The 25,763-nt window shown below is 42.9% G+C and overlaps 1 protein-coding gene across 1 annotated transcript in view; it reads right to left on the bottom strand.

Moving 5' to 3' along the window:
- Window positions 1-25,414, bottom strand: part of BACH2 (BTB domain and CNC homolog 2) — a 42,662-nt gene extending 17,248 nt beyond the window's left edge. The window contains exon 1 of the mRNA XM_062488675.1: window positions 25,172-25,414. Coding sequence (XP_062344659.1) covers window positions 25,172-25,414 — 243 coding nt within the window. The remainder of the gene's footprint in view (window positions 1-25,171) is intronic.
- Between the last annotated feature and the right edge of the window lie 349 nt (window positions 25,415-25,763).

Consider the following 25,763-nt stretch of genomic DNA (forward strand, 5'->3'; position numbering starts at 1 on the left):
CTCCCCCAGCACAGGCACTCTGCACAGCCTGGGGCTGACTCATCCAACCCCACAGCAAGGCTGTCTCCCACGCTGACACAGGCTTTCGCTGCAGGTAAATCACCACGATAACAAACAGCAGCGAGGCTGTGCCGTGGGCTCCCCGTGGTGCCCAGCAGATGCCTCGTGTGAACGATGATGAAAACTCCGAGCAAATGCGTGCCATGACTTCCTTTGAGATACTACCCAGTGACACAACCTTCACTCTCACAATCTTCAGATCCAAAGGGGGAAAGTTTCTTTTCAAGCACCCGGCGCTTGTCATTGCCCTCAGGCAGAAATCTCTCTAGTGCCAATTCCTGAAACTGCACAAACAATAACTTTGGAAACGAACGGGTGCAAAGCTTGCTGCCAAGTGTGAAAGCCAGCGCAAGCTCTGCCGCCCGAAGCTGTCTAAATATTGATTCGGCTCCGGCGGCAGGTTCCCTGCTTTGGCCCCACCAGTTTTGGGACTGCTTGCATCTGATGCATTCTGGCAGGAAGGCTGGAATCGAGCCACTGGAGCGTGACTATGAACACCGCACTTTGGGAAAGAAAAGGCTTTGAAGCTGCATGTACTACCACCACACAGGCATTCCTTTAGCAAAAGATAAGGACAGTCTTCAAAATTATTTGATCTGACTGATGCATCCCAGTGAAAAAAAGTCAGTGAAAACAAGTTGATCTACATTTGCAGAAGGGAAGAAATCGTTCCTCTGCTACAACAGTCTTCATTTACACGTGAGAGAGATCTTTGTTGGATGGGTAAAAACCCATCTCAGCAACAATCCCAGGGATTTTTTTTCTCTATTGAAAATAAGATGCCCAAGAGCTCCTTGCTTTTAAACCTTATTTTCTGTGTAAATTAATGTTTAAGCAGGCAGATCAGCTTGTGGAAACCTCCACCAGGCACCCTGTCCAAGCTCATATGCCAAATCACTACTTCCCTGCCTTTCAATCTTTTGCCTTATTCCAATTTCTACTCATTTCTATTATTGACTGGCTACTAGAAAACCAGGCAGAGAAAAGGTAAAGCATACGTATAAAACAACAATGCTTACACACAGAGAAAAGCAAAGATCCTAGCTTCTTGGAGGATTGATTTCTTTCCCTTATGTTTCAAAGCAGGACATAAGACAACTTCTTCTGTGTACTTGGAGCATGCCAAACAGCCCACCAAGACTAAGGATAATGCACTTTACTTGTCTTCTGTCCCCAGCTGGTTTTGTATGCATTAAAACCCTTGTAGTGCACAGAGGACACGGGTACTGCAGCCCTGCCTTAGGTACCTGGCACACCTCCTTGCTGTACAGCAATCCAAGAGATCAAGTCCACGTGCAGCTCCTGCCTCAGCTATGCTACCACAGGTACACTGTGCTCAGTGAGCAGTAGGGAGGTCTGTGTCAATCCAGTGTTGTGGTGATAACAAGCCTGACCACTGTTAAGGTGAGAGAAAACAACTTCTCCTGCGCTTTATCTGCCTCTTGTCTTTGGGACCGAGCCAGCTGAGCTGGGGGATGTGTTTGTATGGCCATGCCCTTGTGAGTGTGTGCTGTTGAGGAACCGGCTGGAAACAATGCAATGATATAATCACCATCAAGAGATGTTAATCACCATTAGCCATATTGAATTTACCAGCAAAACACAGACAGCAGCCCTGCAGAAAATAAGCACGCAAAGTCTATTTTAGTTCAGTTTGACATTGCTTTTCTCCTTACAGAGTCATGGGGAGTGCGATGCTCTGGTTAGTCCTAATTGATTTAAGTGACCAGACTTCCACTACTTCCTTTGGGAGATCATTGCCAGACTCTACTTAAAACCTCCTTGTGAGGAAATATTTCCCTTATTTTCCTCCATCAACTCTCATTATATTTCCTTGATGCATTCCGGGCAAAGCTTTTTCCTTTTGGAGAAATAGTTGTATTGTTGTTAGACTCTCTGCCTTCCCTTTTTTGTTGGCCATTAACTAAAAACTGACTAATTCAAGGAAAATAATGTTGATCACTGTCAGATGGGAGAATAAGAAGCTGAGAAGACAGTCGGCAATGAATGCTAGTAAAGGAGGCAGCGTTACAGATATAAATAGAACATTTTTAGCAAAGCATTCTTCTAGTTCTGAGCTCGTACTATTCTAAAATTAGGAGGAGGGTTAGCTCACTTCCACATTGGGAACACCATCCTTTTGTAAGGGACTTCTAGGTCAGAAATTCTATTTTAAACGTAGCTGTACACACACAGGCACCATGAGAGATGCAGCACTGGGGGTGAACTCGCTCTGGCTTCCCGTTGTGTATCCATGTCCTCTGTGAGGGCTGATCAGGCATGCCACGGAGGCCTCTGTGCTGTTCTGAGCACACGGGACGTGGCCTCGGAGCACACATGGGGGGCTGACATTTCTGCAGATGCGGTGGACTCACTGTGCGCCGCAGAGTTCATCAGTGCATGCTCATTAGCGAGCTGCCCAGACTTCCAGATGTCTCAAAATCCCAGACAAATAGACAAAATCCTCCAATTCTGCACAGACGGTATTTCTTATGGGGGGGTGGGAGGGAAGGTTATTTCCAAAGGAAACATGGATGTCTGGTAACCCCGCTTGGAATGGCATCTGCATGAAAAGCTGCATCTGGAGCAGGGAAGGTCAACCCCTGCGAAATGCCAGCAAAGTCTGACTTCAATTTAAAGAGGGGAAAAGTGATTAAGGGCAAGGAAAGATCACTGTAAACATGTAGGAATGTAAAACTTGGCAAGGCAGTATCTAAAATGAAGCAAGGGAATGTTTACAGTAATCTGATGCAAACTAACATCAAGAACAGAGAAGAACTGTCTAGTTTGCTATGGGGCGCTATTGGCATTTGCAGCAAAAAGAAATTAAAATGCAGGGTTTTTTTTTCCTGACTCTTAACCTAACAGTCAATTCAGAGTCATCTAGGAAGGCTTTCCAAGGAAGATGATGGATACTTTATGCATGAGTACTGCAAAGGAAAACTAACAAAGCACAACCTTGTTCTGGAGAGCTGGACTTTAATTTAGTAGACTTTTCCATGGCTAATTTCTGTGTTAATGATGGCACAGTGCCAAAGTTCTGCTAGAAAAGAGCAATAAAGTTCAACAGCAAATGCACATGCAATTACTTGTTCCTTTCCAAATAAAGCATACCTGGGGCACATGAAAAGAACAAGATCATTGGTGGTGGCATGAGAGGGCAGAGCCTTCTCCTCCCCTCCAGGGATACAATGAAATCTGCAGAACATTAGTTGCTAAATCCATCTGAACTGGGGGTAATTCAGGTGGTGAGACCTTCAGACCCACTGAGGATGCACAAGTCCTGATGGAGCAGCACAGGAGCATGTTATTATCTTTACACAATTGAGTAGACTTGTTAAAACTCAATAGGAGCACTGATAGGTTTGTTGTGAAGCATGCAAGCTGCTTTTAGCTTAATGGTTTATATTTTTAGTATTTTGATTTTCAGGTTAAATTCATCATCAGGCACCTAAGAACAGTTAGAAACCCCTCATCTCTGATCTCCAATCATCAATTCAAATAAGCCATTTTGTGGGGAAGGAAGAAAGGAAGATTGAATCAAACCTCACATGCTGAATATCAAATCTCAAAGTATTATTTAAAACAACTGGATAGAAAAATAGCAGAAAAGTAACTGTTTCTTGCAGAACTCCAAATGAATCAGTTATTCACATATTGTTTCACAGCAGGTCTGCTGTGGTACCTGTTTCACTGGCCTTTCAGCATTGCTGCTGCAGTCCAAAGGCATGTGTGAAGCTTTTTAATCCATCTCAGCCCTGACATTGTCTAATATGCTCAAACATGCAGCCAACAAATGACCAACTTTTCACTCAGCCAGCAGGTTCCCAGCACTACAAGTTATATAATCAAACACATGCTAGAAAAATAGGAGATAAGATTAGTGACAGTTAATTGCTGCTATTTTTTTTCCACAGCCTGAAGAAGGTCTCTGGGATTAAATATTAACTCTAATCTTATTTGCTAAAATTAGCACACAGTGTATTCTTTTTCTTCTACAGCCAATTGCAAGTATAGCACAGAAGTTATTTTCAGAGGGTAATCTGATAACCAAAATCAGTCACCAAAGCTGTTATTCCATTAAGAATTAAGAGACTTCCTGGTTAATTACTTAGTTATTTTTACCTGGGATGGTGAAGCCCGGATTTTTCCTAGCTTGAGCTTATTTGGTTTTGGAAAACTCTCTGGAAGATTTAAGTACGTTACTAGGCTCAAACAGGTCAGTCACGTGCAAAACCAATGGTGTTAAGACATCACAGTTTGTTCCTATATATGCACAGAAGGCAGGAATTGTTTTGAAACCATGATCCTTTTACATAAGGTGGGAATATGCAGGAGGCAGGAAAAAAACAGAAGAGATGATAAATAGCAGAGTACTTTTATAAGGCAATGTCACACCATTATTTTACTGCATTTGCCCTCTTTAATTTAACATCATTTAAGTGTTCTCTCACCAGCAGCTCGCAGATGTATTTCTCTTATTTATTTGCTCATAAAGCTGGGGAGCTCCTAAAATGGGCGACCACTCTTTAAAAATTCCACTTGGGTGATAAGCATCAGATGCTGGTATTTGTATTATGTAAGCTTTTAAACAACAAAGGAATGTACAAATTGCTGATGGAGAAGACCAACAAAGTGCTTTCATTCCAAAACCATTTTTAAAATTAAGCAGATACCTTGTCATCCCCAGTTTAACATTCTCTGGTAAGTGCATACAAATTTTGTGCAGAAGAGTAACCAGAAGTACAAGTGACAGTGTGGCCTCTGCCACATCACATCACATAACACTGCAGGAGTGGGAGCCCACCACACCATCCTGATGCATTCCCTGGCCACGAACGCACACCAGGAAGCCGAGAAACTGGACACACAGCTCTTTTCTTTAGAAGGCCCACTACCCAGTTATTAACTTCAGAAGTCCTCCTGGAAAAACTGCCATCTGCAAAGCCACATTCTCAGTGATCTAAAGAGTATCCTGGTATCTTTCCAGTGCATCCTCCACAACAGCCTCTTGAAGCTGTCAGACTGAGAGCTTCCAAGAAGATGCTTAACTGCCCTTAGTGGCACTTTTACAGAAGATGCCACACTGGAAGTGCTTGTCCAGCTTCCAGTTTTGTGCTTTCAAAAGAGAAAAACCCTACAAGTGTTCTCCTCAGCCTTCCCCCCTGAAATTCCAGCTGTTGGACAGACAAAAACTTTACACTAGAAGCCCTGACTGTCTGTATGAGAGTAGAGGGAAACCAAGTGACTTCTCATTCTCCTCTCCTTGGTATAATGAACACATCCAGGGGCAGCAAAGCACTTCAAAGAGCCTCCTCCCTCAGCACACAGAAGGAAGGAGAGACCACTATCCCTCAGTGCCCTCAGAGCATTCCAAGGTGGCAGGTGTGACCACAGGAGGCGAGATGGGGAGGAAGGAGAAGTCATTCACGCTAGACTCGCCTGGAGCATGGGAAGCAATAATGGCAAACTGTGTCCACTGCTCCGTGAGAAGTGCGTCAGTGCTGACGGCGGGGCAAACGGCTTGGAATTGATTGCCAAGTGCAAAGATGGCGTAAACAGCCACTGGATCGATGAGCGTGGTATTGGTTATGTCAGCATCCGACCACACATGACTCAACAAGAGCTGAGGCACCCACATACTTAGGGTTGTCTGAATCAAATTCACTGTGGCAATGGCCCCAGCTTTGAAGCGGTCCCAAAACCCCCAGGCCTTAAGTCTGGCACCAATAATGTCAGAGGAACCAAAGGCAAAGAGAGAACCAGAAGATATCTAGGAAATTTTAAAAAAATAACCTAGAGTGTAGTAAAAGTAAAAATAATCTCTGATCCAACTGCAATGCTTATTTTAACCCACAACTTCTAGTTTTATTTCCTCTCAGAGTTACTGAAGCCAAATTGAAATTCTTCAACCTTTCAAAAGTGAGACTGGTTTCAATCAAAGCAAAGAATTTACTTTTGGAAATCATGACAGTATCCCTGCATGTTTTCAGCATCTCTGAAAATTCTGAGGAAAAAGCAATTTGTTGAATTTGCCACACCTTTCAGAAAATACACCATTTATTGAGAAGGAATGTAGAAATCATAGGCATAAGCCTCAATACTTTGCTGCAGACAGATCTCAGTGCAGGAAACAGCAGGCATTTTACCAAAGATCAATGAATACATTTGGAAAACTGAAAGGCCGTAGGACAGGAAGATACAGGACAGGATGGTGCTCTTCCATAGCAGGGATGCACTGACTGCATCACATCTACCATAAACATTGGTCACTGCCAGATAAAGTCATCAGGCAGCTCTAGGTTTTACTATTCACAACAATCTTCTGAGCAAAAAGGGACATTTGCCTGCATGGCCGCTCCTCTGGGCCATAGAGAAAATCAGTCATGAGAAGCTGGACAGCTCAGGGAGGCAGGTCTGTGCTGCACCTCCCTCTGCCACCTCACAGCAGCACAGCACCTTTGGTAAAACAGCTCTTCGACTGGAGGGGGAACGTTCTTAAACCCCTGTAAGCAAACCTGCCACGTGATACCTGCCAGAGGCCTTATTTTAAAATCCCAGTCAGCAACCTGTTTTGAAGTCAAACACCATTTCATTATGTTTTCCTAATTAATTCTATGGCTTGGGGTATGTTTTTTATGTAGAGGTTGTCAGTGGCATAACAAGAACACAGAAAGTTCCAAGTTATGGCCAAGAGAGTGCCTGCAGGGAAGCCCAGGTGAAAAGGCTTTGGGAAAAGAACTTTGGGGCTGCTAAGATGACAATGAGTGAAAGTGTTAAAAAGAAAAATAGAGATGAGGATGTTTCAAAGAACCATCTATCTATAGGAACAACATGGCCACAACGTTACTCAATCAACTAAGCACACTTAAAAAACAGTGGCACTAATTAGCAGTTTAAACACTTAGGCATGAAGAGGAAGAGAAAGCAAAGGGAAACACAGCTGTGATACCTGGCTGTTTCAAATTCTTTTGTGTTTTCCAGTGCAACGTGCACCTTAAGAAACCTGGAACACAGTTACGAAGGATGACGCAAGAAGGTGGCTCAGCAGAAATGCTCCCTGGGTGCCTGTGCAAGCCATACTGAAACCAGTGGGGAAGAAGCAAGCAGAAATGAACAGATTTTAACCAAAAAGCATCATCAGAATTAAAATGCAACTGTAATTTAAAATTAAAATTAGTCCCACATTTTTCGCAAAAGGAAAATTAAACTGACCCCAAGATTAAAAAAGAAAGAAAAACAAGAGGAAGTGTTAGCAGTAAGGGGGGGGAGGGTGAGGAAGGAGTGGGAAAGCTTTCACAGAATATAAATTGTGAGAGGAGTCTGTGAAAAGATCTGTTTAAGTGTACAACATGAGCCAAAGTAGGTAGAAAAAGGGAAAACAAAAGCAATTTCAGAACTTTTAGAATAAAGAAAGAATCCTAGAAGCCTCCAAATTACATTAGGAAATACCAAAATAGGCAGAAAATAAAGATACATTTGATACATTTACATTTTTACATTAAAAATTTGCTAATTCAGAGGGTGCTTAGAGGAGTGGCTCAGAGTTTCCGAAGCTGTATTTGATATACAAGTAAGCACAACAACACTGAGAAATTACCAAGACTTGTAAATTCACCAATACTCCTCTTTCCCAGGCATGGCAGAATGTATTTATGCACATGAACTGTGCAATAGTGTATTAAATACACAGTGCATTAAATACACTGTAATTACTTTATAAAAACAAGGAGTATTTCACAGCAAGCCATCTCACTACAAGCCCTACTATTATACTGCATGCAGTGTAGGAGAGGAAGAAGCAGGCTCTGTCAGATATGATTTAAAAAACCACAAGGTTGCTCTCAGAGGAAGAGCACTAACTCAGGAGACAAAGGAGCTGGAGGAGAAGCAGGCAGAGGAGACAGGGCTGGGTAACATCCGAAGCACTCAGGGCTGTTTCCACGGGGCTGACAACACCCGTGCTTCTGGCACTGCCTGTCACCGTGTGCTGGCACAGCACAGCAGATAAAATCACTGCCATCCTTACACTGGGGGCAGCAGACAGTGCTGCCCAGCAAACACTGTAACATTTTAAATCCAGAGATGCTCTTGCTGGGTTGTGGATGGAAATGAACGTAAAAGGGCTTTGCTATTGCACTTCATGAGGTAACCGAGCAATTACAGCAATTAACTGGTAAGCAGAAACCCTGTAAAAGTGACCCAGCTTCCTACAAGCATCTTATTTTTAAAAGAAAACCTGCCAAACACTGCATTTGTTCCAGTTTTCCTTCTCCTCCCCTGACTTGCCATTTAATTTCTGGTATTTGGACGTGCAGTTCTTCTGCCATCACCTTGTTTTTGGTCTTGCATGGTTACAACAGATCTGAGGATTACGGATCTGATGGCTTTTTTCCCACTGTTTGGTGTTCACATTTTAATCAATGATGTCTGCTCAGCTCAGCAATGCAGGTTTGCAAGGAGAACCAGCCACTGCTGAGCTGGCAAAATTGGTTCCCTCCCATCCTCCGTGAGGAGCAGTTACCTCTTCTCTTAGTGGGCCAAAAGGTTAAATAGGCTCTGTAAATCCCACCAGAAAAAATTGTAGGCATTTGCCTTCTTGCTGAGATTTCATGTCTGCTATGAGTAAAAGGTGAATGGCTCTTTTAGTCCCTAAAGGAGTGCAGGCTTAGCAGAAGTGACCCACAGTAAAGAGGTCAAAGGCAGGGAAAAATGGGAAGGTTGGGCAACAGCATCGCAGTGCAGCCACGACCTTGTGCCCAGCTCTGGGCTGTCCCCAAGGAAATTACTTTCCCCTTTCTGCTTCATACATGATATTTTTAAGATCTACCCAGAAACCAAGGGGTAGAAAATGCCACATACCCTTGGAGACCCAGAAAGACTCTTCACATAGAAAAAATATGGCATTTCCAGCTTGACTTCCTCAGAGGGTAGAAGGTGGGACTTTACAGATATTTGTGTGAGTGTGTGACTACATATGCTCACGTGCACCCACGCATGCCAGTGTGAGAAAGAGACTAAATAACGTGAATGTGTGTGAAAGGGATTGAATTAGCCCCATCTGCTCCAAAAAGATTTTATTTTCCTTGGATTTCTATTACTATCGTATCACTGCCACACTGGAGTGATTCTAAAAGGCTATGGCTCTGGCAGCCAGCATCATTACAGCTGCTCAGATTATTAACAGCATAAATAAACTCTCTGAGACACTACTAAGAAAATATTAGCTACAATTATCACTGTCTGATAAAACAACGCACAGCGAAGTGTTACTCTGCTGCCTCAGTCGCCAGTGCGTATTTATGTGTGCTGTGAGCAATGAAAGACAGTTTATGTGTATACTGAGGTATGCACATGGTTCTGGAATTGGTTCTTGCTACTTTATTTTGTTTTACTTATATTTTTCTAAAGATCAAGCAGCACAGGCTGAAGCTCCACATTTGCAGAATTCAGTGTACCCTGCCTCCTGTCTCGCTGTATATAATCCCATTAATTCCAAGTGAACAGAAAGCCATGACTGTAGCCATGCTGTCTGTTGGAGGAAGGAGATGGGCAGTGTGCAAGCTACCAGCTTGCTAGCAACTTTAAAACCTCTTGATGGATTTTTACTCTTGGGCCTTGCTGGCCTTTTCCCTAGATGAGGAGCAAGGGCCCACACGGTGTCAATGCCGTGTTTGCTGTATGGATACTCTTTGCCTTCATCTTTTCCACTGGCCTGCACCACTTTGGCTTTGTGAGCTTGTTTTTCCTCCCATTCCTCGGTGATACTTGAGTCCTGCTCTTTCTTGAGTGCACTGGGGAGATTTGGCTTGGTTTCTAATTAATAGAAATTATTAGTTCCCTGGAAGTAGTGGGGAAAAAAGTTCTTAATCGCATAGAGAGCAGGACATGGGAATGGGGACCTCTTGCGCCACGTCCCCAGGCTGGGCTCCAGCCCCAGCAGCACCCTCCTTAGCAGTCATCTCATCTCATCTCATCTCATCTCATCTCATCTCATCTCATCTCATCTCATCTCATCTCGTCTCGTCTCGTCTCGTCTCGTCTCGTCTTCCTCACCGTCTGTTGTTTGTTGGAGCTCACCACGAAGAGGAGAAAGAAGATGCTTGGTCCTGAAAGCATTCACTGCGGGGCAGACACAGTGCTGGAGCTCCAGCCTGGGCAGATGGTTCTCATGGCCCCATGGCAGGAGAGGCTGCCCTCCCCTGAGTGGGACCCTGTGGGTCAGTGCCCACATTGCCCTCCAACACCTTCCATGTCTTCCCAATAAAGAAGGGTGATGGTGGCAGGGTGACACAGGAAGAACAGACATGTTAATGACCTGAACACACACACTGGCATCTTTCTGCCTGAGCATGGGAGGCCAGTCCAGGGCGAGAGCATCTGTCAGACTCCTGGGGAAAGGGCCACATGCCTGCCAGGTATGAAGGAAAACTAGAAAGATGCTGGAGAGGGCAGCTGCAACTAAATACAGCTAGAAAGGAAGGCAAAACCACAGGGCTGAGTGAGAGAAAAGAGAAGGGGAGATTTTCTAAAACAGCTTCCCTCAATCTAAGCTGAAAAAATCATGCACTGTACCTTAGTGTTTTTATCCCGCTGCCTTTTTTTGATTGTTTCTGCAGCGTCTCACACTCCCTCCCTGGTCTCTTTTTTTCCCTCTGCAAGCCTTTTGTTCCACCATCCCCCACTCCAGTGCTCAGTGCCAGCTTCCAGCAGCCATGGCAGGATCACCTTTCCATTTGTGCACCCCGGGGCTCTCCTTGCCTGCATTGGTACGACAGCGAGAGATGAAGAATAGTGGGGTGCAGGGGCAGGAGGAAACATCATCTTCGAGTATCCCCCTCTGCCAGCTGTGAGGGAAGGACAGCAAGGAGGAGGTGACCTTCTCCTTCCATAGAAATCACTGTGAGAATGAACCTCTGCTCCTGGGAGGGGAAGAGTCCAGCCACAACCCTCCTAACTATTTTCCCTCCAGCATCCTCCCTCTCCTCATTCTCAGCAATTGGCCTCTTCTGGCCACTGAAGCAGGTTAGCTGTGGCTTGCCCTGAATAAGTGACCTACATTATTTTTTCCTCTGTAATTAAAGTTGTCTTCTGTGAAACAATTTATAAGAACTTTTGGAAAGAAAACAATATATTGTTCCATACACGTTTTCAAACAAAAAAAACCTGTTCTCTTCAAATGAACTTTGTCCCCCAAAAGCCTCTATGGAAGGTAAAACACAGATAATGGTAAAGGCTTCGTTGAAGAAGAACTGAAGTTCATTTTAAATCAGTGTACCATGTACAAATGCTGTCTTACAAATAGGATTATTTAATTTAAACCTTAGATCTGTCAAGTTCCATCACTTCAAATGGAGCCTGTCATTTCTTGACTTCATTATAAATCAGGATTATATTACAATTTATGCTAGGTAAAGTCTCTGCTTCCACAAGAGATGGTGAAAAAAAAAATTACACAGCAGTCAGTAAATAGAGCAAAGTCACCGCACTGTTCTTGAAAGGCAAAAAGTCATCTTGCTAAATGAGGGTCCGAGCTGTCCTGTACCAAGACTGTTCCTAATAAATAAAAGACCTCTGGGAAAAGTGCTGAGCATACGCTGGATCTATTTTCAGCTTGCATCAGCAGCTGCTGCCCCTGGGATTGCATCTTTGCTCATACCCTACACCATATGTAATCACTCCAGTGCTGCAACCAGTAAGATAATGAAAGAGCATGGCATAAATCTATACTTGAGTGGAATGCTAAATGAGAAAAATAATACAAAAAAGGGGGAAATAAACCACATTTTCAAGTCATTAGGAAGAAAGACTTTGACATATGAAGTGTTGCAACCATTAATAGCACTTATCATATAGAGTGGAGACAAAGAGACAAATTAATCAAACTGACAGAACTGGGACATTTTATGCTAATGCAGGCTCCTGGGTTTTCGTTTGTATTCCTCTGTGTCTGGAAAACTGATACCATTACAGGGCAGGAAATTGCATGAATAACATGCAACAGATCATAAAAATTCGCACACCAAGTGCAGAAACACTGCCAAAAGCACTGTAAAAACAAGGCTAGAGACCTCAACAGAGGAGCTCCCAACAGCTAATGAATGCAAATAAGTACAGGAATATTTCCCATCCATGCATAACAATGAGACATAGGCTGTGACTCCAGAGTCTCCAATAGTGTAGGTAAAATAAAGGCTGAAGAGCAAACATGCAGATATCTGAGGGGAAACTCTGGCCAAGCCAGGGTCTGAATGTGTTTGCAGTATTGAAGCCAGCAGCTTAAAGCCACCGGGGAACTGGCACAGCCAAGTGTTGCCTCTGTCTGAAAGTACTACTATGTTAGATTTAATTCAGTGTTTCAGGTACAAGAGACAGGGAAGGAGGATGTAAGAGGAAACAGAACAGTCACAAAACAGCACATAATCACACAAACCAAAAATTCCCCTGGCCCTGTGCAAATGCACTGCACACTGTAAAACCCCCAGAGATAAAGACATTTAAAACATTAGTTTGGGAAATACAGAATGTGCTTGCTGTCCAAAGTCACAGCCATGTTGTAAGAGGCAGGAAATGGTAAGAACTACAGGAATGCTGGGCAGGGCATGGTGTAATGCAAGATCTTGCCAAGGTTCCTTCATTTGCTGTAGAGGCTTCTCAAGGACCTTTAAAAACCCCTGGCAAAACAGAGCACTGCCAAAATGCAGAGAACTCATCAGCCATATCAACTCCAAAGGAAAAATGCTTTCACTTGACAGTCAGCCATGGCAGTTCTCACTGCTGTTTTCTAAAAAAGCGATGTTTCCCCCTTGTACAGTAGCTACTGCACAAACCTAAAGTAAGGAACAACTCTGGGGGGGGTAAAAGGAGTAAAGCTGATACCTTTTGGAGCTGAGTCATTTCCAGCACTGCTCTCATCTTCCCCAGAATAGAATTATATGCAGTGGTAGGATTGAGCAAGAGCATTTATGTGCCAGTACTATGTGCATAGAGAGGGTGTGGAAATGCCAGCCTGCCCAGGGGTTGCTACTTTCCCAAGTCCTTCCCACATTTGGTGTTGGAGAACCCCATATTCAGAGGTGGCAGGGCAGCAGCTGGCTCACTCCAGCAGGGACGGGCACAGGGAGCACACAACACAGAGCCCAGCTCTCCATCACTCTCCAGTAGATCAGTGTGGTGGTTTTACAGAGTTTTGGCCATGTGAACAGGGTTTATTCCCAAAACTCCTTCTGTTCCTTTGGTCACTGTGAGAGTCCCAACAGGGTACTCAGCATTGTACCAAAAATGGGCATGCACACACCAAAGCAAGCTAGTCCAAAAGCTTTCTAAGGATATTGACAGAGTAACCTTTGTTCTAAGGGGAGAAATCAGAAGCAGGCATTCATCTTGCAAATACACACCCATCTGACAGACAAAAGTTGCAATCTGCAATTCCCTTAAATGTAAAAAAAAATGATAGGACAGACAACTAATTACATAGAGGCCTCATGAAAACCTTGGCTTTAAGAAAACAGTAGTATTTTAAAGAAAACAAATTGGTCAAATAGTTATAACCATTTCAATTTCTTCTGATTTTTACAACAGCAAAGACACCTTTGGAGTCTCTTGAGAACACATGACACCGGACCTTTTCTTTCCCTTTACCCAGATCAGAGTAGTTTGGGAAAAGAAAAGCCTAGATATGAGTAAAATATTCATTCCTGAAAGAGAATATTTAGAGAGGTCTTTACTACCACCTTATCATTCAACCAAAAGGTTGAAAGCACAAGTGACAAGAAACAACCATAAATTCTCACAGCCGTCTAGCTAAGCAATTCCTCTGCAGAAAAGCAGTTAAAAAACCAAACTGCAACTTGGTCAAATAATTCAGATTAAAACTGTATCTGAGAATTAACATGAGAGTGCAAGAGCAGATGATGCAAACAGTCCAGTTCTCCAAAGCTGGGATTGACTTGAAATCCCCTGAAGAGCAGTTTATGAGCACAGTTCCCGTCTGCCCTACAGAGCTGCTTGCAGAGGTCTGGCACAGGCCCTGCTAGGATCACCATGGCTGTGTACCACCAGCTGAAGACAAAGGCCAGAAACCTAATCAAATGTTTGTCTTTAACAATTTACTTGTGTATGCCCTCTCAACTGCATTTTCCAATTGGAGAATTCATGCATAACAGTGAAATAAAACCTGTAAGGGTAGGGTTAGGCTCATCACTGAAAAGGAAGCAAAAATAAACCAAGCTTGAGGTAGCCCTTTACTGGGTGCTCTTCTCAGTCCTCCAACTGCAAGATACACTGAAGACAGGGAAAAAAGTAAAGGAAGTTAGTGATTTAAAGGCTTCTGCTACTGCTGGAAAACAATTCTTTCTGCTTTTTGAATGCAGTGATGACTTTGTAAATGTGAATAAGTTCCTTTGTAGAATGCCCCAGTGCTTATTTATCTCAGGGGCGTTTCTTCATTCTTTACTTCCTTGGACAATAGTACAGATATTATGTGACCTCAATGTCTACGCATATAAACTTTGCATTTGACAAATCAATTCCAACATTTAAAACATACTCATTAAAACGTGGTTTGATGTGTTCAGTCTCCTGAAAACTAGCAAATTCAAGGAATAGACAGAAACTTCTTGATTTGGCTTTATGTCCAAACAAAAGTGTCATATGCAGAAAGCCATCCATGGTACAACAAGAAAATCAGCAGTCAGACAAAAATAAGGTTAAAAAATATTTGAATTCAACAGGCAGATTGAATGGCTGTAGACCTATCCACCTCAAGTCCAGCTTCCCCTTCCAGAAGCAGAAATGAGCACTAGTCCTCTATGGAGATCAGAAGGGAAGCTGTCAGGTTTTTTCTGTCCACAGCTTTTTCCTGTCTTGAAAGGTTACTGGCTCCAACATTGTCCTTTGAAGGAAACAGGAAACAACTCAAACGTGCTCTCTTTTTACTTGACCGGAATCCTCTGACAAGGAAATTTTCTCTGAAGGCTGCCTGTGCATATGGGGAGAGTGGCGGCTAGGCATGTTGTACCACTGCTGTGTGGTCAGAGATGGAAAGATACTTTGCTTTCAGAGCTGTTAAAGACTTGTTTCTTATTAGCTGCAGGCCCTTGAAACAGATAACCACAGGTCTGAATTTCAAAGGCAAGTGAAAACCCAAGACATTTCTCAGAAGCAAAAGTTTTCTTTACACAGTCAGAAATGTAGTCTCAGCTTCCTAGATGACAGTCTCAAAAACCCAGGACCAATTGATCAGAAGTTATTTTTTCCAGAAACTAAGAACTGTACTGGTAAAGTTTGAATGGACAATCCTTTTTATTTCTGATCTGCTTTCTAAACCTTGAAACATTAACATAGACTGCACTCCCACCCATTCTGGGAATATAAAGAGATGTATGCAGAGATGAGGGAATTTGGTCCTATCACAGCTTGAAGCAAGCAAATTTCAAGCAGAGTGTTACCATGTGTTTGAAGTACAATATACTGGATGCCCACACATCTTTGAACTGTTAGCCCTGTTCGGGTCCCTTTCTGGGCCAATTCATTTATTTAGGTGGTCTCCCTTCTCTTTTACTACCCACATAAACCCACCTCAGCCTTGTCTTTGGGAAGGACATCTGACACTGCAGGAACAGAAGGAAGCACTGAGAACAGAGCAGCACTCGTGAATCCAGCCTGCCTCACACTTGCCAAATCTCTCTGCTATCCTTACAGTAAGTTTGTACACTTCCATTTCTCTGAAGTGTTGCTCTAAAATGATGAGCAGCTGCTGCAGGGAATTGTGTGGACCAGGTGCAATATATATTCAACTAAATATGGTTTCTTCAACACTAAAAGAAAGATGGTCTGTTTTTGATGTCCTGAAAACCTACAGCTCCCATTTGCCAAGAATGATTAGCTCTCTTCAGAAGAGATTAAGTCTTGCTAGGAACCTGCTCACCTGTTGTTTGGGATATATGGGACGGTCTGCAACCGCTGTCACTTAAGGAAAATTTCCCAATTAAGCATCCTCAAAGTGCCCCAGTCTTCTGATGAGAGACAGGAAGCCTGTAGCAATTCACAGGCTTGTTTTGATCTGGTCCATGCCTCCAAAACTACTTTCCTCTTGGATGTGGTAGTTTCAGCAGTTGTCAATGGCAGTGTACAGGACCTCAGGAGTGATGCAAGAAGAACAGGCAGAGGACACAGAGCAGACCCCATCTGTCACTCAGGACCAGTCACCCAGGTAAGGTGAGCAGCTCCATCCTAACCTGATCATCCTGAGAAATGCTGCAGCTAGCCCAACAAGCTCCTCAGTGCCTTATACAGAGGGAAGAAAATGAGACTGAAACTGGCTGAGGACTGATAAGCTGGAAGCTCTGGGTCAGGTATGTGGGCTGGTCCAGGACCAGCAGCTGTGCCAGCTGTGGGTCAGTTTGTTCACCTCCATGTGAGGTAATGTGAACCAGAGCATTTACAGAGAGGTAAACACTGCTGAGTGGTTCACACAAGGTGATTTAATCATCACTGACCTGATGCACAGACCTGTGCTTTAATTCCCATCTGATGCATCAACTCCAGCATGTGCGACGACAGTATTTCATTTGGTCATAAGAGACCTCAGAAATCTAATTTCAGAGCTCATACCTCTCAATTCCAGCTGTTTGGTGACACCATGTTTATATTTTGGTTTTACTGAAAGTTTTAGTATTGCAGTTTTCTGCCATTCTCAGTTAAGCTATGGTTATTTTGACTGTGGACCTCCAGCAAGGAACAGGGTACCATTTCAATTGCAAGTTAACTTTCTCCACAATGTGGAGAATGTCCACTATGTAAATAAATAAATAAAAAAAATCAACTACTTTTGTTGAGGGAAACAGACTTAAAGTCTGAGGGGAACATTAAACTTACAGTTTAATGCACACTTTGAAGTTATCAACCCTTAGAAGGTCAGATTAAACAAAGAGAGAGACAGAAAGGTTGATTAGCAAATCTGATCTATCTTCTTTTAGGACATTGAATTCCACTGAACTATACCAGTATTGAGCACCAAATTTCTTAAAGGGGTGTCGAAATTTTGTCACTCTCAAAGGCCATTTGCCTTACAGCTGTGAAACAATGTGCATTCATACATATATCATTGAAGAGTTTGTTACTAAAAACTCATGCCAAACTTTTCAGTTGATTTTAATCTGGCTTCAAAACAACTGCCAGTAGCTCTCTTGATATCCTTCCCCAGTAATTTACAACATGCTTCCTAGAGAGGTGCCTGATATTTTCTTTTCATTTAAGTCTTTAAACAACCAAACAAACCTCCTCTCAAGCACTTTCAGAGAAATTAAAATTCACTTTTTTAAACAAACCAAGCATGGGCTAGATCTGTAGTTTGACCAGCTACATCTGCTCCCATTTATTAATTTTACTGAAGTAAATAAAGTGCCCAAGGATAAGGCTTTTAGTAGTGCTAGACTGCACTGGGACTCAGAGGTGTTTTCTGGCTGTCTCTTGCCAAATGGGACAGATGAAAATTCATTACAGCACAAAAATCCTGGAATAAACCAACCACTTTGCTCTTCAGTTTGCATCAGATTTAACAGAATGTTTGTGTCTACATCTTCCTGTAAAAAAACCCAACCCTGTAAAACTCAAAAAAAGCATCTCATTCCCAAATCCTAGTAGGATTCAATTGCCTTCTGCTCACCTAAAGCCCATTCTTCACTTCCAAATTGAACCATACTTCCTAGGCTTAATGTTTTTTAACTGCTACAATGCATTATTTGAATACATAGCATATTCCAACCCATAACATGCTCAATTTCACCAGTAGCTGAGAAAAAGTCAGTCTGACAATATTCACCAAGGAATCCTTGTCAGAAAGTGCTGTATGAAGATTGAACTCTTATTTTTTGGGGGGGATCTTGGGAACAAAACTTGGTCCTGTAATCAGAAAGTACCTTACAGATTGTGGTGCCTGATGCTGTGAAGCTGACAGGTGCCTTCACTGGACCTTACCTGTCTGTTTAGTCAAATGCCCAGCCTGTATTTCTGGACTCGAAAAGAGCAGATACCTGGTTTGAAGTCTTTAAAGAACTTGAAAGGGATTTTTAGATAAGAGATAAAGCAAAAGTAAGAAAACTGTAAGTGGAGGGGGAGGAGAGGGAGAGATCTTTCAGTCTGCAGGGCCAGAGTACTCAGATCTGAGGCACAGTCATAGCTCAGCCATCTCATTTTCATTCATATATATTTGAACACAGCAAATAAAAACAAACAAACAAACAAAAAAAACCTAAAAAACCCCCCAAACACAACAAACAAAACCAACCCACCTCCTGTTAAAAATTCTTATTGCTTTTTCTCATGCCCTTAACAGAGGACTTACTATTCAAGGTATCTTTTACATTTTAGATCATGTTTGTTATATTTGACCAAGAAAGTTTCCATGCAGCAAACTGCCTTTTCACTAGCAATTGCAGTCACAGTCAATCAGCCCAATTGAACAGTAATGGCAGGCAGGAATCTAACAAAGGCAACAAATTTGAGTCCACTTACTGAAATGGTGAATTTTGTTCTATGTATTCATCTCCCTATCCCCTTAAACAGTACACTTTTATATGCCTACTTGAATAAATAAATAAATTGTACAGCTACTAACAAAGGGAGGGAAAGGAGCTATTGCAAGATTTTCTCTACTTAACATGCATGTATACATGACTTCTGTTTTGCTTTTTGAAGCCTAGCCCTCACCACAACATAGATGTATTTTGCTTTTCTCCACCTGAAAAGATCAGAGAATGTTATGAATAGTAATACAGCCCTCATCAGAAAATAATGGAAGTTACACTATGAGGAATGAAAAGTATGTGGCTAGTTTCTTCATCACGCTTGAGGGATGAAAAATCAAGCAGTGCTGGAAGTTTTTGCAGTGATACATGGATGGAATTTCATATCACATCTTGAAGATCTCATTTCTATTTTATTGCTCACCTGCTAGAATGTACATCGCTTGCACCTTGTACTGTGCTACATAAGCAACACACATAAAACAACATCCAATTCTGTCTCATAGTTTCTCCTGAATTAGTATCCTGTCATGTCAGACTGCAAAGAGTACCCAAATGCTCAATTTTACTCTCACTACAGAGCTGCAGCCTCCAGTCATCCCTCTGTGCGGTCAGTGTCGGCACTGTGGGGCAGCACAAAAAGTAACACACTCCCTGGGAGGAATTTAGAAAACCAAAGACCCAACCTTCTATCCATATGGACTGACTGAAGAGGCATTCCTGAGGTAAGGTTGAAGCATAAGTAAGTTTGAAGCCTGACGGACATAACTGGTTACTTTGGCACTACAAAAAACTCTGCAGATGAAGGGAATAATGGCTTTCAGGTTCTTGCCACCTCCTGAGCCAAAGCAGAAATAATTCTGGCCAGTGCTGCAATCTGTGAGGAACATCAATGGCCAATGCAGCCACGTAAAGAGAAATCCATATTACTGCTTTCCATTCTCTGAGAGCTAACCTTAGCTACTCCTAATATATCTCCAGGGTGCCAATGAAAAAGGGTCTTTTGTTGTTCCCTACTGTGTAAAACATCCCTCCAGCTGGGAAATAAACTTCTTGCCCTCTTGCTCCTCTTTTCCCCATTTATCACCTCTTTCACTCTATGCTCCTGTTCAGAGCACTCCCAGCTCAGTCCCTATACGCTTCAAAGATACTATATTTATACATACAAAGAATACAAAGAAAGGAAAAAGACAAAGTAAGAGAACACTGTTTATTTCTGGAGAGAGAAAAAGGAATAGTAAGTGCCTTTAGCCAGCAGGGTATATAAGAGTTGACCTCCTGCATCCTGCCTTTGATTTTCTCCTCGTTGCAATCATCTCTCATTGGCTAATTCCCAGGGTTTTTCCCTCAGGCTGGCAGGTTGGCATGGATGTTTAGCAGCTGCCAGTATTTCTCCTCCCTGTCAGCTACCAGCAATGCTAATGTTAGATGCCTGGCTCAGTCCCACCCAGAGTGCTGCTGCACGCCTTTGCCTTCCAACACACTCAGCTTTTGCCAGGCTTGAATCCCAAATTCGAGGTCCTGTCCTGCCTTTCTCCCTGCAAAGCTTAACCAACCGTGTGAGGGAGTTAACCCACACCAACCGAAGAAGCAGTTGACAAATTTCACAGGACTAGACCCTGTGAGGTAAAGGCAGGTTCTGCAGCAGTGAAGAAGAGAGAAGGTGGAGGAATTCAGCCTTTGGTGTGTGCTTACATCTACTTTGAACATCATTCTCTTAACAGCAAAGGAAAGAGCTGTGTGGATAAATCCCACAAACTCATCCTAAAAGAGATGCTGCTTTCCTTTTGCTCTTGGAAGACTTGGACACCACAGACAGCTCAGTTTAATCCTTTTGGAAGAGAACATTCCCAGCAGACAGTTCATTGCACTAAAAAAGGTCACCATTCTGAAAGGGATTCAAGAAATTTGAGGGCTACAGGTAAAACTAACCAATCTATTGGAGAAGTAAGTTTCTAAAAGAACACAAAGGCTGGTATCAGACCAGTGCTAAAGAAAGCTTGGTCTGATGTTTCAGAAGACCTTTGTTTAGCTTCATCTGAGAAGAAGGCATTTGGTTCTCTCACGGATGGTGAAAGTTTTTTTCAAATGTAAGCCCCCAAATCAAAAATATGCAGGCAAGTTTGAGAATTTCTGTTTCTAACCTGTAGGAATCTAATGCCACTGAGGAGTTTTACTTGTTGCTGTTTCCATTTCTGTCTTTTCACCATTTAACTGCATCCTCAGCTTTCAAAAGACCAAGTGAATAAGGTGTTTGCACAGATGATGCTCCCCTGTCCAGTGCCCAGCTTTCAGCTTGCCCATGCAGACTCACTGTGCATTTCCATTAGCAGAGTTAGGCAGGTAATAATAGCAAATAAAAAGCCCATTCGATGAAGCACTGGCTCCTTCTCAAGTAAAGTTGAGTACCACTACAGCATGAATGACTCAATCATCTACTCGAGAGCTATTACTTGCAGCGATGAAGCAATGTTAATTGGATAACGGCCTGCTGCCAGCTAATATTGGCATGACCTACAGTACCCCTGGCTGACAGCCGTGTCTCTCTCCATCACACCTTTTTTTGTAATCTGGATGGGAAGTGGAAACCATTTAAAAAGCCTCATAAGTGCCATTTAACTTCTTATCATAAATTAAAAACTTAATTAAGTGCCTTGTTAGAGGAAGGAAGACCAGTTTTTTGTGATTAAATAAAACAAAACAACAGTTAGGGGTATGGAGTGAATAACCAACTTTACAGCTTCAAACTCAGTTCTTTGAAAGTACTAATTCTGGATTGTGTTTAGTGGCACCTGCTAGAGGAAAATGGCATTAATTGCTGAAAAATACCCCGGATAAAAGCAGGCAAGGTTCTAGTTGTTTGGCAAAACTGCAAATGAAGAAAAAAACATACAAGTTTAGAGCTAATGGGGCCCTCTTTTATTAGCTGTAGGCAGCTGAAACACTCAACTTCTCTAACTTGTTCTGAGGCTGATAGTTCACACACCACGGTCACATCTGAGCCCTTGCTATTATGCAGCTGTTCTGTGCAGCTTGTCTACACACTGAAATATGTTGCCTTAACAAAAGGTGTGGTACAAAATCAAATTACCAAGGCCAGCACAAAAGAATTTCCATAAACTCTTCAATCAGTGCAGAATTAGCTCCGTATCAACTTTGTTTAAGTTGATTAAGGAAAAGTTTGAACTGAGACATGTTAAGACATGCTTGAACTAACCTGAAATGTCTAACACAAGGTTTTGCAGTGGTTTAAAACCCTCTAAATCCAACTGGTCCTAATTCTGTGTGTGCACAATGTCTCCCTACTGAAAAGACTGGTGTGTTATAAAGACTGCTCTCGCTTGTAACTGGATATAAACAAGAAATGATGTAAAAAACATCTGTTCCCCGTTTAGCTAGACAACAGTTAACAATGTCTGGATGCCAGATTAACAAAATGACCCCAGCATGCTATGAAATAAGAAAGAAGTCAGCAGTTTAGACTTCAGAGGCAGATTTACTGCTTTGAATAATCAGAAATAAGTTCTTTACTTTGATGTTAAGCTTCCTCACACTAACATAACATGAATGTAAAAGCTTTATATATATAGCTTTATCCAGCTCCAACATCAAACCTTTGAGAAATAATAGTAACAACCATGCTCTTTCTCCACAACATACTTCAGCAGTTTTCAAACTACGCTCATATTTAAAATACAGTGTTTGTGTGGTTTACCTAAAAATAACTCTGTGAATTTATGAGCAATTGTCACCTTTGGAAAAGTTTTGAACAGTGGTGATATATTTAAAAATTATTTTCAGTATCTGTTTTTCTATAATATTATACAGCAACATAAATTGTCTCTAAGCATGAAAAAAGTAGTCGCTCAGGGTATTAATTTTCAACTTTTGTTTGAAATTTTTCCACTGGAGGAATAACCCCCTACGTGTCAGAGTAAGTCAGTTTTCACAGGTACCTTAACAAATAACTCACTGCTGCTGGAGCTCTGCAGACCACAGACTGAAAACAGCAGCATCCTTAGGAAGCATCCTTAGCTTGTGAACCAAAGATGACCCTGCTAACATCTTTAAGTGCAATAAAACTAAAATGGTGTTTCCTCTGCTTTATCAGCCTTTAAAAACCAGGAGTGTTTCAGTTCCTCTTGCAGGGAGCTCTGATGCTGTTGGAGGCACTTCCCATATCTCTGCACGGGCACCTTCCAAAGCGCCCAGCACTGTGCAGTGAGCAACACCAGCAGCAGAGATGTGCATCTTAATCAAGGACTAACTGAGAAATAGTGAGGTGCATCAGGCAGCTCTCCTTATCCCAAGTGACTAGCTTTTGTGAGGAAATTATTTAGTTGACCACCTCAAACACAGCTATTTCAGTAAAGCAGCCACCAAGAAAATCAGGATTCAATGTGTTTAGCACCAATTAATTTGCATGCGGAAAATACCTGTACAAGTAAACTTTGGTAAATAGAAGCATGTAGCAAAATAGCAGTGGTGGTCTTAGTAAGGCATGAAAATTTCAGGGTTCTTGGAAAAACCTTAAGAGCTAGATTCACTACTTCTGCAGCTCCATGAGCTTCACTGGAGCCATAAAAGCAGCCAGTGTAACCCTAAATCTCAAAATGTTTTTGATCTTTCATTGAGATACATTCTAAAATGTAAAACTCCAATACTTCATTTATTCAAAGGGGATTCACTTAAATAAAAATAATTTATGGTTGAACTGGAGGATTTTTTTCTCAGACAGCATCTCATACAAAGCACACAGAAAGACAAACCTTTGAATTTTAAATATTTAGTGTCATATTAACGTAAGACTGGGTGACCAAGTGCAGGCACATCATGATCCCTCCACTGGCCTGCAGCTCAGTACCCCACTGGGGCTGGAATTAGAAATCTTCTAATTTCAAATCTAATTTTACTGAAAGCCAGTTGAAACCAATCAACGCTTGAACCAAGAGTGTCTTTTAGCATTAAAGAGAAATTCCTCCTCACAGGTGTATCAGCTCCTCTGTCTAACTGGAGCTGCAGCACATCTCAGCTGTCACACCTGCAGTATGAACCTGCCATGGTCCTTTTTTTGCCTCCTTTAGGCCAAGATCATTCTTCTGAACATTTCAGTCACTGTTCTACATGTTTATTTGAATTTCAATTACTTTTCTTTATGTAACAGGACCTGAACTATACACAGAGGTTTCACTAAGGCTTCATAGAAGAGCACTGATGGTCTCCTGTGCACCTTTGGGCATGTTTTGTCACCTCTCTGTTCCTACCCTTGCTTTGTGGTGAGAAAGCCTTGCAACACTGATTGAGACTTGATTCTTCCACTGGAAATTATTAGTGGACACTGCATAGTCAAAGTGTGCATCCTAGTGCGGCGTCTGCAATACCTCTAAACTCCTATGCAAAATGTCTGGGTTGAAGTGCCTTCATGAGTAATACTCAGTGTCAGGACTCATGAAGTCACAGCCAGTGACTACTTCTAGTGCACTCCAACTTGTGCTGTGACAACATTGCAATGCTGCTGAAGTCTCTGGAGAGCTGAACCAGAGAGGGAAAAATTATGTGTGACACTTTGGGACCTGTCATCATTTAAAAACACACCATGCCTCTTCAAGGGCACTAAACAAATTATGGTGAAACACCTTCCCTATGCCAGAATATCCTCCCCCTGAGCAACTGCTTTGCTATGCCCCAGGTACATTGCCACCCTTCTCATGCCACCCTTCCCAGCTGGAGACACCGGGCAGGCAGTGCTGAGGCAGCAGGTGATGGCAGCCCTGGCCATCAGGCATGCACCTCCCCTCTGTGGGCAGCAAAGCCACCGGCACACCCTACAGTAGCTGTGCTGTCACGGCTCTACGGCTGTGAGGAAATTACAGTGGGGGTGGAAGCCAGCCAGTGAGATTCTGTGATAAAATAAAGCAAACTTTCCAGTGAGGTATGTGTTTTCTACGTCCCTGGGCTTCCTGCTGTGGGAGCCACGCTGCATGACAAAACCTCTGCTTTCTGACAGACTGTGTTCATGGTTTCTCGGTGGAAAACACGGTTAAATCCCAAAATCTTGATGAGGGGGGCTGTGAGGAAGCCAGTCAGAATGAAGTACAGGAGAGGGGTAAGAAGTGGAATAAAGATAAGAGCTGCCAGAGAGGGATGGACAGCAATGAAACTCCCAACAACATGACAGCTCAAATGATTTTTCAACAATAACCTGCCATGTAGCTATCACATCACTCCTTTCAAATTTCCTGTCTAAGAAGAGCAGAGGAATATGAGGGTCCTAATACTGCCCTGAACGAGGCTATGGTAATGAAATGTCTGGGTACAACTCCTTCAGCAGCAGTGACTAAGGCGAGCTGAAGCATCTTAAAACTTTGACCTCATCATAAGACTGGCCTGGTGTGAACATGTCCATCCTTCACTGATTTGCAACCCACCCAAACACAAAAAGCACATCCTGAGCCGTGCTGGGGCGACCACTGACACCTGTGCCACCCTCCCTTTGGCCACCCCAGCAGACCACAGAGGTTTTTGTCCCCACGTGGGAGGCAGGGGAACGTTGTTACGGAGGGGGGCATGGTGACATACTGTACCTCTTCTGGCAGGCTGACCACCAGGTCATTTTCCGTCTGCCCAACCAAGGCCTGCAAGAAGTACTCGCTGCAGGCAGCCAGCACAGCCCGGTGGGCACGGAACTCCTTCCCCTCCACGATCAGCGTCACGTCACAGAGAATGTCCTGCTTCCGCTGGTCATTTAAGCAGAGGAGAATATTGGTACAGTGCACCGTTGACTCATACACATACATGGGGGAGTCAGTCTTCTCATCCACAGACATGCCGTTCACACCCTGCAGGAGACAAGGGAGGACAAAGCACAAACAAGGTGGTGAGGAGCGGCACGGTCCCCGGGTGAATGCAGTATGGTGAGATTCAGCCCCATATCCCAATACCTCAAGACCCCAGCCAAGACGGATTAATCCTTAAATCCAAGGATGTTCCCAGGGAAAGATACTGTGGTTGATACTGGTTTGATGCCACCAGATTTCATCCTGCCTTGCTTGGATTACCTACTTGCCCCACCAACATCCCCCCTCAAAACCAAAATAGGGTTTAGACAGACTGCAAAGTACTTTTCTTCAACCACCTACTATGCATCTCCAATTTCCAATTTAGTAACAGAAATAA

The sequence above is a fragment of the Cinclus cinclus genome, chromosome 3, assembly GCF_963662255.1.
Source record: "Cinclus cinclus chromosome 3, bCinCin1.1, whole genome shotgun sequence".
NCBI classification, from domain to species: domain Eukaryota; kingdom Metazoa; phylum Chordata; class Aves; order Passeriformes; family Cinclidae; genus Cinclus; species Cinclus cinclus.